The sequence below is a fragment of the Lipomyces tetrasporus genome (assembly GCF_029532465.1).
Source record: "Lipomyces tetrasporus strain NRRL Y-64009 chromosome Unknown POJ06scaffold_1, whole genome shotgun sequence".
NCBI classification, from domain to species: Eukaryota; Fungi; Ascomycota; class Lipomycetes; order Lipomycetales; family Lipomycetaceae; genus Lipomyces; species Lipomyces tetrasporus.
The window spans coordinates 1289689-1304352 of record NW_026611596.1 but is presented as its reverse complement, the minus strand read 5'-3'; the positions used below and the strand labels follow the sequence as shown (position 1 = coordinate 1304352).

Below are 14664 nucleotides of genomic sequence, written 5' to 3'. Positions count from 1 at the left end.
ACTTAAGGGCGGCTTGGGGACAAACTGGAACTGGGCTGGCAATCGTCCTACCAGCTACCTCATTACTGCCGATGACAGCAGCCGGCTGCTGGCGAAAAGGATTGCAAAATGTCGCAGGGCGATGGTATTCCACTGTACGTTGACTCAACAGTCGCGTCGCGATACAGGTTGATCCAGCTGCCACCGGACATCCTTGAACTCCTCGATTCGCCCGAAGAAGCCGCGTATGCAAACGTTTACTGTCGTATCTGACCCCTCTGACCGACTAACCTGTGGCATAGTCACCTGCAGCTAAAATCCGCCACGCCGGACTCGCCAGCTTTCCTATGCGCGTATTCGCGCACGTTCCAGCTCCGCCAAATATCACAGTCGAACACGCTCCTGCTGCTGTCGTCGGGCTCGTCGCCAGAAACAACAGATACAGTTCCAGACGAGATTCTCCCCGACCCGGTGCACGCGACCAAGTTGCCGGCAGGATACCTGGAATGCATACCATCGACCCCACAAATCGACCTCTCGTTTGTGCCGTATTACCATGGCGCCGACCTCACGGAAGCAGCGGCGGCCGGCGGCTCGGACGCAGACCTGACGCTGAGCAGACTAGATGTTATTGCGCGAGTGCCTGTTTCCGAGCTTGAGTTTCAGTCGGCGTGGATCGCGGCCATGGGCGTCGAAATCGACGGGTGTGCGTACCGGATAGCGCAAGACCTGGTCCTGCGGATCCTGCCGATCCTGGTGGCGGCCATGCAGGCGGACGGGATGGATTTTGGCGCGCTGTGGTTGAACGACGTGTTTGAGGCGGTTAGGGACGATGAGGACGAGCCTCGTGCCGTGATCGAAGCCATTTTAAGGCGGTTTTGCACGAGTCCGAGTGAACGTATGTGCCTGACTTCGACCGCTTTGTACTTGTCTGCATGATCTAACCTACGGTAGCATACTGTCTGGATAGGGCACAGTTGACGCGGTGGATTGGAATTAAGATGTTGTCAGAGCATGCAGTGAGTGGCGGCGGGTCTCTTGTGGCGGAATGGCAAATTACTAACCGGTCTCACGGTTTCAGGTGCGAGAAGTTAAGCTCGAGGATTTCATGGACAAGTGGGAGTTTTCGTTACCGCCGGCTCTCGACATGACGTGTGAGCTGTCGATGCTAACCGGCCAGTATGTGCAGCCGACTACAAAGACCATCAAATTCCTGCCGTCGGCGAGGTTGCCGGTCGATCCGGCCCGTCGATTCGAGCGGCTGTTTGCAGCCAAGAGTTCGTGGGCACAAGAAGACATCCTGCCGTTTGTGACCGATATCGAGAGTGACAAGGCGAAGATCAACACCTTGTTCATGAAGTTCGCAAAGAAAAAGGTCATAAAAGGCAAGACCTATATCGGCAAACGCGGCGTTTGAGACAAGAAATGTATGATTCTATGTACTGTACAATCTATAAATATTCCCATGCCAAACCTTAGGCGACAACGGCCGTGACGAGATTCTTGGCCGCCTCGTATACTCCCAAAAACACGGCTCCGCCAGCGCTGATCCACATCGTGCGGGGGCCGACGCCTTTGAAGAACCCCATGAGCCCGTCGTCGGTGATGATCTCGCGCACGAGGTGGCCGACCGACACCCGCTTGTCGCTCAGCATGATTCTCGTCTTGAGCACGTCGAGCGGCGTTGTTGTCGCCGCCGCCGCGCCGCCCGCGATGCTGCCGCAGACCGCGCCTTCGACCGGGTTGGCGGCCTCGCGACCGGCCTGCCTGGCGGTCCACCGCTTCAGGCCTTCGTACAAGGGGAACTGGATCATCGTGAAGGGAATTTCGCGCATGATTGTCGTCGAGTACCCTCTATACAGTCCCCGGAAGACGCCTTCGCCTGTCTGGTTCGATAGCACGGATTTCAGGGCCGCCAGCGACGAATGGTATTGCGAGGCCTGTGCGCGCTGCTTGATGACCTCTGTCGGCACCCGGACCGTGCAGGCGGCGATTTCGCCGAATGAGGCCGCTGTCATGTGGGTTAGGCCGTGTGCAAGCGCGGGCGAAGCAACGTAGGACGAGAAAATCGGCCAGAGGGCTCGATTCAAGTTGTCGTAGGTCAGGAAAAACAAACTAGCTTAAACCCCGCCAACGTCAGTTGTTATTGTCTGTGACGACGACGACGACGACGACGATACGTACCACCAGGTGCTGAGCCGACGATTGCACTGCCGACGCCACGGTACATGCCAGTCCAGCCGCCGTTTCTGAAGAAACCGCCTTTGGCTTGTATTCGGGTTTTGAGAGTGTCGATAGGGAAGAAGAAAAGGTCCGTGCATGTCCCTGCCGCACCGCCGCTCTGGCAATGGATGTTAGTAATTAGACGAGGATAATTGAAATAGCACCGCTTGGCTTACTAGGAGCGGGATTAGGATCGGGTGTTTGTCCATTACTGTCAATTAGCTCACGCGGACATGTTCAAGCAACGGGCGACCTTTGCGGATTCACGAACGAGCTTCTATCACGACTTGGGTTCTGAGGTATGTTCAATTATGCGAGCTGTGTAAGAACAGGTGTGTGGAATAGACGAGTGGTGGTGGGTGGAGGGGGAAGAGAAGGGGGGGTGGGGAGGGCCGAGATGTTCAGAGTGCTACGGCGGCTCGGACTCCCACTGCTTTTGCGCCGCGCCATCGCGAACGTTTTTCCGCCCTGCAAATCAAAATTATCCGCAATCCACATCGCCAAAACCTTTCACAACACAAAATCATGACGGTACTAGGGCCAGCCCAACGGTCGCCAGCAACAGCAACAACTGCGTTTCTGTACCGTGTCGACGGATCAGCGTCATGGACGGTCGGAACTGCACATATCATTGTGTCGGTGTCAGGCCCGATGGAGGTCAACAAGCGGGACGAATTACCGGACATCGCGACGCTTGAGATTGTAGTCCGACCGGACGTGGGTGTTGCGTGTAGGTTATTTTCTGACTTATTTTTGACAAGGGTACTGGGGGCAGAGAGGCTGATGCGAGTTTGTAGCTACGCGGGAACAATTTTTGCAGGACCGGATTCGGCGGGTGGTCGGGCCGGTTATCGCACTAGAACTACATCCACGGACGCTGATTCAGATCGTCGTGCAGATCGTGCAGTCTGGCGACACGAAAACTCTTGTATGTCGTTTTGCATTTTGGGTTGGATCAAAGCAAGATACTGAACTGACGACCAGAACACGATTGCACTGTCTGCTAGTATAAACGCCACGTACATGGCCCTGTTAGACGCCGGCGTGCCGGTGCGGTCGACCGTGTCGGCGACGAGCATAGTGTGTTATGGCACGTCGTCGATACAAGGTGGGTTGACGACGGGCGTGTTAATAGATCCGACCCGGCCGGAACTGGAGAAAATAGAAAAGGACATTACGTCGGTGCACACGATCGCGTATGAATTAAAGGGTGGCCAGATCGAACGGCTGCTGCTAAGTGAGAGTGTGGGAACGTTCACTGAGGACGAGGTATTTTTTTTGTTTTGGTGGTTTTTCCTAGGATTTACTAACTGCGGCCAGGTTTTCGAGTGTTATGATACTGCGGCAAAAGTGTGTGAAGAGACGAATGGGACGATGCGCGAAGCAGTTACAAAAAGCGTGCAGCAGAAGGGCGGTTGGCGGGATTGATAATAGAAGGGCGGAGTTGTGGATGTGACTGTATCTTGATAAGTGTGTATTCCGCAATTAATGGCACGCCGACCAAAACCCTCACAAGACTCGCAAAGCCCGCAATATTGCGAAAATTAAATGGCACGGTTGTGACCAGCGCTCAAGCATTGAGCTGTCGGTCCTGGTTCATTTATTGCCAGATCGTACTGCAATATGACTAGTAATATCCCTGTAAGTCAAGCTTGGCGACCAAGCTGACAGTGACGAACAGTGACTTAGAATGCTTGTGTGTAGTAATTCTCGAGTGCGGACCAACAATAGTGCGGTTTGCGACTACTATTGTATGCTGATGCCAGCGATGATTGTACGAATACAACAATACGGTTATATATAACAACAGCGAGCAAAGTGAGCACGCGACCACGCAATCAGCACACAAATAATTGGCTGTCAGCGTCAGGGGCACCAATCGCCATCGGAAGAAATCGGCGGCGCGATAAAATGCGATAAGCCACAAGGTTTGGTGGCTTGCTGGGCGCGGCCATTGTGACAGCGATGTCGCTCTTGGCATTGGCACCGGCTCGACTGCGCTAGCCGGATCCGTGACGGTGCAGGGACCGATGCCGCTGCGATTTCCCGATGGCCCTGGGCTGGATTCTGCCTAAGACCAATGATGGCTCGGTAGATAGAAGGGTGCGAGAACATTATGATAGCAAAGGTATAATTGCGGTCGAACAGGCTGCCGAATGCGGAGAAGATCAAGGCATCATCGGGACAGGCCGGATCGGATGGCCCCGAGTTGTCCCGACACACACACACACACACGCGCGCGCACGTCAACGTTGTCCGAGGCAAACGTTCGTTCACGTGCGGCCATGCTGGGCTGCCCCAGACCAGACCAATGCCGCGTAGACACAGCCAGACACGCACACAAAACCAACGCGCGCTGTCCGGCCGTCGGCTTGCTGGCGGAGTCGCGTTCGGTCAACCGCGCGGGGTATGCCCTACGAAAAAGGGCCGGAGTTAACTGTCGGAAGAAATCGGACGCACCTAAGGGGCAGAAGCGGCGCATTGTGGTGGCGGTGGTGGCGTCACATGCCGCAACCTGCACCGGCAGCGACTTGCCAGAAGCAGTGTGGATTAATCCACCACAACATACTACAGACAGCACGCGGATTGGACAGCGACCGCGTCGTTCGTGCAAAAACCAAGCATGCTGGGACGTTGGCTTGCCCAGGGCTAGGGCTAGTCCGGTAATGAAGAACCACCCCGTGCTCACGTGCATCGTTCCTCGCCTCCCAGACACCAGTCCGTTTCGCGGAATCGTAGTTTGGGGTCACACATTACACCGGACAGGGTTGTGCTCGACAAACCTGCAACATTGGTTTGTTTGTTTGCTGGTTGGCCATTTTCGTTCATCGCCGGTTTCGCTCTGGGCGGCGAGCGAAGAAGAAGAAGAAACTGAACCCCACACTTACCCGGCGTGTGCGTCTATTTGGCAGTTAGCCACAGTCTAGCCGAAGAAGTGACGAAGACGACCAGCCCCTGCCACCCGAGAAGCCGCGGCACACTTCCGACGGATAATTACTACACCCCGGCCAGCAGCATCCCAGTGTGAGGATGATGGCCCTTTTTTTGTATAAAAAATTCCTGATAAATTGCTGTGGAAATTGCTAAATCAGTGTGATTGCGATGCAGACTGTCGAGGGTACGGGCAATCCTGTTGTGGTATAATAATAATGAAAGACAGAAGACGACACCGGCGCTGGTTTCTCACGCTCACGTTTTCGTCGTCCGAATGTCGTCGGCACCACGCTCATCGATCCGCGTCCACGCGCTCTCCGTCTCTGTCCCCCAAAATGCTAACCCCCCTCTTCGTTCTACTTAAAGTGCTATAAAAGCCTCGCGTTGTCCCCCCTTCCTCACTTTTGTGAACTCGTTTGATCTTTAACCACATCTCCTCTCGCTACTCCACTCCCACCCACCATGTCCTCAGTCAACAAGACAAATCTCTACCCGAACGGCGTTCAGCCAAACCACCCGACCCAGGTCGAGGACCAGCTCTTACAAATGGTATGTTTCTCGTCGTCTGCTTGGATCCAAACATACTTACTAACCCAAACCTCCCCACCAGGCTCACATCGACTACAACAAGATGACGATCCAACACAACCCGTCCGTACCTGCCCTTTACGAAGACGCTCTCGTCTACGAGTCCGGCTCCGCCATCTCCTCCGCTGGTGCACTTGTTGCCTCGTCCGGCACAAAGACTGGCCGTTCGCCTAAAGATAAACGTCTTGTCGACGAGCCGAGCTCGACAAAGGACGTCTGGTGGGGTCCGGTCAACACCAAGCTTCCACGGGACGTGTGGAAAATCAACCGCGAGCGTGCGATCGACTACCTAAACACCCGGACCCGTCTCTACGTCATCGATGCTTTCGCCGGCTGGGACCCAAAATACAGAATCAAGGTCCGTGTCGTCTGTGCCCGCGCCTACCATGCTCTATTCATGCGGAATATGCTCATTCGACCTACTCCCGAAGAGCTCAAGTCTTTCGGCACGCCCGACTTCACGATCTACAACGCCGGCGCGTTCCCTGCCAACAGATACACGACAGGCATGACCTCGAGCACGACTGTCGACATAAACTTTGAGGACCGAGAGATGGTTATTCTCGGGACCGAGTACGCGGGCGAGATGAAGAAGGGCATCCTGACCGTCATGTTCTACCTCATGCCCGTCAAGTACGACGTTCTCACTCTTCACTCGTCCGCCAACGAGGGTAAGGCCGGCGACGTTACTCTCTTCTTTGGCCTCTCTGGTACCGGCAAGACCACGCTGTCTGCTGACCCCGCTCGCATGCTTATCGGCGACGACGAGCACTGCTGGTCCGACCACGGTGTCTTCAATGTCGAGGGCGGCTGCTATGCCAAGTGCCTCGACCTGTCGGTCGAGAAGGAGCCAGATATTTTCAACGCCATCCGGTTCGGTTCCGTTCTCGAGAACGTGGTCTTCGACCCCAACACGCGAGAGGTCGACTACAGCGATGCCACCCTGACCGAGAACACGAGGTGCGCGTACCCGATCGAATACATTCCTAATGCAAAGATTCCTTGCTTGTCCGAAAACCACCCGACCAACATTGTTCTGTTGACTTGCGACGCCCGCGGTGTCCTTCCTCCGATCTCGATGCTCTCGAACGAGCAGGTCATGTATCACTTCATCTCCGGATACACCTCGAAGATGGCCGGCACCGAGGACGGTGTGACCGAGCCACTTGCGACTTTCTCCGCTTGCTTCGGCCAGCCTTTCCTTGTCCTCCACCCAATGCGCTATGCCCAGATGCTGTCCGACAAAATGACCAAGCACAGGGCCCGGGCTTGGCTTCTCAACACTGGTTGGACCGGCAAGTCCGCCGCCAAGGGTGGTTCTCGCTGCCCGCTCAAGTACACCCGCGCGATCCTGGACGCCATCCACTCCGGCGAGCTCGCAAAGGTCGAGTACGAGAAATTCGACGTCTTCGGCCTCGACGTGCCCAAAACCTGCCCGAACGTCCCGTCCCAGATCCTGAACCCGGCCAAGAGCTGGGCCGACGGTCCGGCCGATTTTGCTGTCGAGGTCGCAAAGCTCGGCCACTTGTTTGCCGAGAACTTTGCCAAGTACAAGGACGGTTGCTCGAAAGCGGTTATTGCTGCCGGTCCATCATCGTAAACGTCTACATCATTCATTCATTTCTTTCATTGATTCATTGACAATATCATGGGACGGTGCGGTTTTGGAATACTAATTTTTTCCCTGGGATTTTTTTTTTTTTTTACGCGCGGCTTGATTATGGAACGGGTTTATATTAAAAGTGCGGATACGTCCTGGTTTTATTGCAATGCAATTTTTGGCGAGTGGATATGTATGCGGTCGGATTGACATAGTTAATACACAAATTTTATAATCCCGCCGATAACTTAGTGACTTGCTTATCACACAATGCCATTGTATCCAAAAGCCGTAGATTGACAGGTGTGGTACACGTGTGTCGAAATTGGGTGACGCGATGACTTCATACTCTCTGGACCGACGTGATCGCACCGCGCGATTGTCGCCATTAAATAAATTAGATATTGGTGTCGTATTTTGCATGGACCAACTCGAGCCTCGCTGAAGCCAATATACTACAGCACAGCACTTGTTCCATTGATTTCAAACTGTAAATGCCTTCGGCCTTGTCATTTGATGCTTGTCGCCTGCATCGAGTTGTGCCGTTGTGAAGAAAATCTGTGCGCCAACCCCACAGTGTCCGGGGCAATACCGGGACCAGCCAGTGAGCCGCACGAACGGAATTCTTCGCTGCCGGGTTTGTTTACGACTGAATTGTCGGTCCCGCGGCAAGTGTACAGGACCGTCGCGGCATGAGACACCGTGTCGCTGACCGATTGAAAGAATAGGACATTGAGGATGAAACACGAATGGCGTCGTTTCACAAGTTGTCGGTTGAGTCTCTGAAGTCGCTTTCGCGACTGTGCGGGTTGAGTATGGATCTTGGCTTGCTTGACAGAAACCGCATGATTCCAAAGTTAGCTAACAACGACAATTCTAGGCTCCTCGCACACGAAACGAGAGTTGATCTCGAACCTCAACGAAGCGATTTCGCGCTACAGCATTCCTTCCACACAGTCAGTATTACTGCCTCGGGCCGCGGCCAATCACCGCGTTCTGTCCGTGGACATGGGTCTGCGCAACTTCTCCTACTCCGTCCTCGACGTGCCCGACCTCGAACAAGCACCGACACTGTCAGCGTGGTCCCTGACCTCTATCCTGCCCCACACTCCTCTCGCGCTCACCCAACCCGATTTCTCCCCCGCCGTCGCGGCCCAGCTCGCGTACGCAACCTTTGTCGACGATATCCTGCCCCGGTTCAACCCCGACACTATCCTCCTCGAACGCCAGCGCCACCGGTCCGGCGGCGGCCGCAACGTGCTGGAATGGACGTTGAAAGTAAACATGTTTGAAAACGTCTTGTACGGCGTGTTGACGACCCTGATCAACAAGGGCGCACTCAACGCGCAGGTGTGTGAAGTCCTGCCTAGTCGGACAAAGGGCTATTGGATCCGCAACGCGGTTCCGCCGCCCGCGTCGTCCGCCGACGACGTCGTTGGGGTGACCGGCAGGAAACGCGTCAAGAACAAGTACGCGCTCTCGAAACTGGTCAAAGTCAACTTGGTCAAGCGGTGGACGGCGGGCGTGAGCTTCGCGAACCCGGCCGCGTGCAAGCACGTTGTGTTCACCGAGTCCACGATCCCGACCGCGCTCCAATTCCATCCGCCGTCGTCGTCGGCCCGCAAGCATCGGCCGAAATCGGACGCCGATTCCGATTCCGATTCCGTATCCGTAGTGGCAGACGCACGGGCGGCGGCGGCGGCGGACGGGAACAAGGTCAAGTTGGACGACTTGTCGGATTCCTTACTACAAGGCGTCGCGTTCGTGCAATGGCACCAGCACCGGCTCGAGCTGGCCCGGGCCGTGACGAACGGTGCTGACTTGACCGAGTGTTGCCAGGTCATGGTCGATCGCCACAGGCCCGAGATGGGCATGGCGGAGATTTAAACAGACGTGTGGGTCACACCTAGAGCAGCATATTACTGGACATGGGGCGCAATTGGATGATTAAATTAAATAAAATGATTTTGAGAATATAAACTCCCGGTGAGAAAACAGTAAAAACATGCCAGAACAAAAAAAATTTTATATGTAACCAAAAACAAACGGGAAATTAAGCGGAGAGAGCTGCTTTCGAATGTACCAGTCTAAGACCATATCCAAACATGGTAAATGCCCATCCTATCTAGTACCATCCCCACCACAAAAAAAATTTGCACAACACACACTATAATCTCTAAAAACCGGAACCGGCACAATCGTCGTCGCAAACTATTTAGCATGTTTGGGTCTATAAAGCAAGACAACATCGCCGCCCGATCGCCAAAGCCGGGCACGGATCGTAGCTAATGTACACGAATTATCGACGACCTGGCCCTGACACACGAGCTCCATCCACTCGTCGGCAGGGCCGGGCCCGCGCTTGACGTCGGGATCAAGCTTCTCCTCGACGTAGGCCAGGATCTTCTTGGCCCGCAGCATCCGGTACGCGTTCAATCGCGCGTTGCCGTTCGGCAGCGCCGGCAGCGCGTCGCCGTATGGCTGCAGCACAAAACTGACCTTGACGAGTTCTTTCTGGGGGATCTTGCTCAAGAGCAGAAACTCGGCCAGCCACCCCGGCGCCGCCTCTTCGAGCGTCTCGACGTCCTGGTCCGCCCCGCACGACGCCACCGTGCCCCGGTACAGGTCCACCGTGCCGCCTGCGTCGACGCGTTGTTCGGATATGATTATCGCTGTCTCGTTCGGCAACTTCATAATCGGAGTTTCGTTCGGCAGCGAGACGCTGAACGTGGACGCGCCGTACGACCCGGACGCGCTGCTGTAGTCGTTCCGGATGCGCTGAAGTACGCCGGCCAAAGTGTCGTCGTACGACGGATCGACTTTGCCTTCTTCGACCGTCGTCAGCGGCGTCGGCGATGCACTAGTGTCGGCCGCACTGTCCGCCTTGACGTCGTGCTGTTTTGCATCGGTCGACATTGTCCGGTTAAGCCGGCCCTTACCGAACGATCGCAGGCGACCCATAAGCGAGCTGGGGGACGACAGATTGTCACCAGTCTGGTCGTCGGACCCGTCGTTCGTTGTCGCAGTCGTCGTTGTCGCAGTCGTCGTTGTCGCAGTCGTCGTCGTCGTCGTCGTCGTCGTCGTCGGCAGCGCGGGCGGGATTTCGGATGCCGTCGGTGAAAGCGCGACCACCGCACTGGGCGGCTGGACTTGCGAAAGCGCGGACGAAAAGTAGTCCGTCACGACGGCACCGTTCGTCGTCACACCACTCATACTGCTGGGTGAAATCAGTCCTTGGTCAAGAGACTGCACCGATGCCGGCGTCGAGCCGGAATCGCCGACATGCGGTGGATTCGCAGGATTGTACGCCGGTGCTGGTGTCGCGAGCCCGATCGCTAGTCCTGGCGTCGGCAATAACATCGACGTGCCGTTCGCATTCCGGGCGCCTTCGCTCCACGACGTAATCGGCGGCATGTGCGAGAACGACAACTGGCCGGGCGGCCCTCGGCGGGAATCGCGTTCAGTAAGTTCGCGACGCTTTTGCTCTCTGAATGTATTGTCCCGCTTGATCTCGGCCTCGATCAGATTCGCAAACAAGTTCCGCAATATCCACCGGCCCAAATTGATCCTCTGATCTTCTCGAAACTGAACAGGTTCGTCCGTTGGTTGTGGAGGCAAGTCAGCCGCGATCTCATCAGCGTAGATTTCCGCGTCGAAGCAGTATGATTCTTCCAACACGACCGCGAGTTGTCCAGTACGCGTGTTGACCTGGCACCAATTCGCCATAGTCTCAAACGTGTTGATTTCGTCAGCGACGTCTTGGATGTCCCTGCCGCCGTATGAGCGAACCATGACACATTTGATGAGATCCCACAGGACGACCTCGCCGGCAGTATCAACCGTCAACACACGGCGGCGGTCGTTAAGAAGAATGTGTTTGATAAGGCCGGTCTGACCTTCGATTGTTTCATCGGGATTATGCCACAATGGCTCTGGCTGTGCTGGTTCGACCGACGGCGGCGCAGGCGCGTCGGAGCGAGCTGTCGTCGCGGACGCGAGCGTGATTTCCTCGGGATCGAGTAATGAGGGACCGTACGTGCCTGCATTCAAACTGATCAACGACGCGACTGGAATTTGCGACGTGATACTCGCCGTTGCGGCTTGTCGGAGGAGAGAGTTTTCTTGAGGTCTTGGCTGGTAGCTCAAGCTTGAGCGCCTGCGTGAGCGTTGTAGTCTTTGTAATTGCATTGTCGCCGGAGTAGTGTCAACATCGCGCTGAATTATCAGTTTGAGCTACATCTATGCAATAATACCCGTTGCAACTTACCCATCGGTGGATACGTGAGTTCGCGGTAGCAGTCCACAAATAATCGCCGGAAGCGACGACCTTGTTCACGCCTTGATGCTCGTTGCAGACCAGCACGCACATGCTGTCCTCCGCCTCGCTAGTTCCCCGCATGTCGGTCTTGACAACTAATCCAGACCGGTCAGAAGAATGAAACACCTCGAGGTTTGGATGATCCGAGTGCAGCGACCAAACGCTTGTGTCGTGCATGTTCAAAGTATGCATTAATCTGCCTGCTGTTATCGACCACAGTTTAATTGTGGCATCTGAAGACCCAGTCAACACGAGATTGCCGGCCTTGTTGATCAAAATTGCGCGGATATTGCCTGTATGGCCCACAAAGTCGAGAAGATTGTCACCGCTCCGCGGGTCCCATAACCGCACAATCGAGTCCGGCCCGCCGGACCCGACAATACTGCCCCCTGGACCACCAGTTCCGAGAGCGTAGATGCTACCTTTCTGGTTCTCACCTTTCTTGCCGACATCGATCTGTAGCTTTTCTTCGCCTTTATTGAGGTCCCAGAGTAAAACCTTACGATCGAGACCTCCCGAGGCAATCCAGTCAGACTCCTGACTGTCAACAGCAAGACACTTGACAAAGTCATGATGCTGTCCAATCGTCGTTTGAGAATTAGTCCGCGGATTCCATAGCTTGACTGTCAAATCTGAAGAGCACGACACAACTATTCGCCAGAATGAGCAATGTAACCCGCACAACAATCCCGACCCCCTCTCGAAACTTAGATACACTCACCATTTTGGTAATTATTAGCCAAAGCAATGTCGTTAACCCAGTGGGTATGCATTTGAACCTGTGCCCGAAACGTCGACCGTCCTTGTGCCTTCTTGACGCCATTGGTTGCCGGCGGGTTCTCCTTTGCCTCTTCGGCAACAGGATTTAAACCGACCCCGCCAATGCCGGCCGTAATTCCCGTCATATCGACATCAAAGTCATCTACACTCGCATATCCAGCATTCTTGAGCACCATATTCTCAAGATTCCACGCCATGACCATGCCATCGCGGCCGGCACTGTACAGCAGACCAGAGTACTCACTAGAGGGTGGGCTCGGGTCCACGGCTAGGGAATTGATGCCGAGTGTGTGTCCATGGTGGGAAGACTCCGACGCAAGAAGGTACGTGATCTTGCGGGATGTTTTCCGGACCATTGTCGTGTGGTGATGACGAAGGAACGGCGCTTGCGGGGATTGGGGGCAAGGCGGTGGTGGGTTCGCGGGGCGAGGCCGCAGGCACCGGAGCGCGGAATTGGTGCAATCTGCGAACTGTCAGACAATTCTACAGTGCTGCGATGAATAGCACTGAATTCGAGAAGACGGTCAGAGGCGGTAGTGGGACCGCGGTCTGCAGTGTGGTGGACTTAGTCGAGCTCGAGGGACTGCAGTTGTTAGCTGCTGATTAGAATGTGAGGGGGGCGGCCACGGGCGGTCGAACTGTGCGGGGCGACGAAACTCTCGACGCCGGGGCACTGTCCGTATCGCCAGAATTACCTTTTCACCCCGCAACCACACGTTTATTCTGTTTTCGATTCCTTCAAACAAATTAAGACAAAAACAACCCCGATCTACTTTTATTTGAGAGCATAGTAGGTTGGAAAGGTGTTGAATGCAAAAGTGTCTGTTTGTCTTAGTTTCAAATTGCTGATCCATTACAGTCTCATTGCTTCCTTGATTCACTCTGCTTAATGACCTTCCTTGGTGACTACTGCTGACAGACACTGGAAGAGCTGCAAACTCACATACGATTCGGTCACGTTGACCGTCTATGAAAGATTGAGCTATGGCGAGAAAACATGCTCCTGGTTCGCCCCGGTGTAGCGACAGATGTTTTTAGGCGCAGGAGGGAGTAAGTTGGATTTTGTTTGGGGCTATAATCGTGAGCTAACAGTGTCTAACTGCGTTGGAAGCTTTAATCTAGGCTCGTGACTAGCCTAGGTCTACATCTTGGTTCCTCCCTGCCCTAGAGAAACATATAGGCCTGCGACTAATCTAATGCAACATGTAGGCCTGCGACCGACCTATAACGACATCTTGGTCTGCGGTTCCGTGAGTGAGGTCTAGGTCTACAGCTAGCCTTAGCAGAAACAGATCTAAGACCGACCATATTTATATATATATCAGTGTCGAGGCAGCAAAGTCTCGTCTGTCGACAAACCCATGTCCGTTAATTCTCTTGTCGCAATGCTGATCGCACCACAATTTCCGCGTCTCCAATGGACCTAATCAATCGACTATGTTCAACGGACACCTCTTCTTTGGTATATATATTCTATTTTTGCATGCTCTGTACATGTTCCCGACTCATCCGCCTACAATTCCCGCCCGACCACTTTGATTCATTGTCAGTCACTGCCCCTGACAGTTGAGAATTAATTTCTGCTTGTGAATTTCGTTAAATATATATCCTTGTTATACAGTTGGTTAAGTTGTGTTAAGTTGTGCTCTGATCGATCGATATCATCTCCCAACAAATTAACTGTCGATCCAGCCAAAAGTCCCGGGTATGCTTTCAATTCTTGTCATGACTTGTTTTCGTGGACCCTCTAGCGCTGGCAACACCACTTCGGCACACAACTCGGCAACTCTCTCGTCATGCAAGTATTCATGTTGCATAAGTTAGGTTTCTTTGCATGCGATTACAGTGCACCAACGTTGTCTAAGAATCCTCCTTGTCTGCTCGTGCGCCCCGGTGTTACCTGTCCGGCTTCCTCGGTGTAGCTCATTTGCTGCAGTTCTCCATAATAGTCGCGGATAGGTAGGCTGTATCGTTATATAGATAAGCGTAATATTGTTGTATTACCAATTAGTAATTAAGTATAAACAAGGTTATTATATAGTCTAGCAAGTGATCGAGCTAAAATAAGCCGATTATTTATAGTATAAAGTTACTTGTAGTTAAGGTAGCGTTAAAACTTAGTAAAGTAATTATTATTTATAGGTTAATAAACTATTAAACTTACGGTTAATTAAGAGTTATAGAAATATAATAAAGATATCGCTTTGTAGAAGGAATGACTTTGACGGGGTTTAAGGGAAGG

General features: G+C 53.9%; 6 protein-coding genes across 6 annotated transcripts; 4 read left to right on the top strand and 2 right to left on the bottom strand.

Annotated features, from left to right (window-relative positions):
* The first annotated feature begins 11 nt into the window (after positions 1-11).
* POJ06DRAFT_243013 (sister chromatid cohesion protein Dcc1) lies at positions 12-1405 on the top strand. The gene is made up of 4 exons (XM_056186291.1): positions 12-224; positions 282-877; positions 934-998; positions 1061-1405. The coding sequence occupies exons 1-4, from the start codon at positions 109-111 to the stop codon at positions 1394-1396; spliced, it is 1113 nt and encodes a 370-aa protein (XP_056047309.1). The 5' UTR covers positions 12-108; the 3' UTR covers positions 1397-1405.
* POJ06DRAFT_243007 (mitochondrial carrier) lies at positions 1406-2587 on the bottom strand. The gene is made up of 3 exons (XM_056186290.1): positions 2379-2587; positions 2164-2320; positions 1406-2098 (listed from the first exon to the last, which is right to left on the bottom strand). Exons 1-3 carry the CDS (start codon positions 2409-2411, stop codon positions 1455-1457), a joined length of 834 nt encoding a protein of 277 aa, XP_056047308.1. The 5' UTR covers positions 2412-2587; the 3' UTR covers positions 1406-1454.
* A 64-nt stretch (positions 2588-2651) lies between these two features.
* POJ06DRAFT_243003 (ribosomal protein S5 domain 2-type protein) lies at positions 2652-4021 on the top strand. The gene is made up of 4 exons (XM_056186289.1): positions 2652-2932; positions 3000-3130; positions 3187-3471; positions 3523-4021. Exons 1-4 carry the CDS (start codon positions 2728-2730, stop codon positions 3628-3630), a joined length of 729 nt encoding a protein of 242 aa, XP_056047307.1. The 5' UTR covers positions 2652-2727; the 3' UTR covers positions 3631-4021.
* A 1343-nt stretch (positions 4022-5364) lies between these two features.
* POJ06DRAFT_8385 (ATP-utilizing phosphoenolpyruvate carboxykinase) lies at positions 5365-7360 on the top strand. Its single transcript, XM_056191636.1, has 2 exons — positions 5365-5685; positions 5747-7360. The coding sequence occupies exons 1-2, from the start codon at positions 5599-5601 to the stop codon at positions 7322-7324; spliced, it is 1665 nt and encodes a 554-aa protein (XP_056047306.1). The 5' UTR covers positions 5365-5598; the 3' UTR covers positions 7325-7360.
* Positions 7361-7739: 379 nt separating this feature from the next.
* On the top strand, positions 7740-9373 carry POJ06DRAFT_8392 (mitochondrial resolvase Ydc2). Its single transcript, XM_056191638.1, has 2 exons — positions 7740-8137; positions 8205-9373. The coding sequence occupies exons 1-2, from the start codon at positions 8074-8076 to the stop codon at positions 9209-9211; spliced, it is 1071 nt and encodes a 356-aa protein (XP_056047305.1). The 5' UTR covers positions 7740-8073; the 3' UTR covers positions 9212-9373.
* On the bottom strand, positions 9298-13045 carry POJ06DRAFT_204726 (uncharacterized protein). Its single transcript, XM_056185345.1, has 3 exons — positions 12364-13045; positions 11592-12292; positions 9298-11539 (listed from the first exon to the last, which is right to left on the bottom strand). Exons 1-3 carry the CDS (start codon positions 12776-12778, stop codon positions 9536-9538), a joined length of 3120 nt encoding a protein of 1039 aa, XP_056047304.1. The 5' UTR covers positions 12779-13045; the 3' UTR covers positions 9298-9535.
* Positions 13046-14664: the final 1619 nt, after the last annotated feature.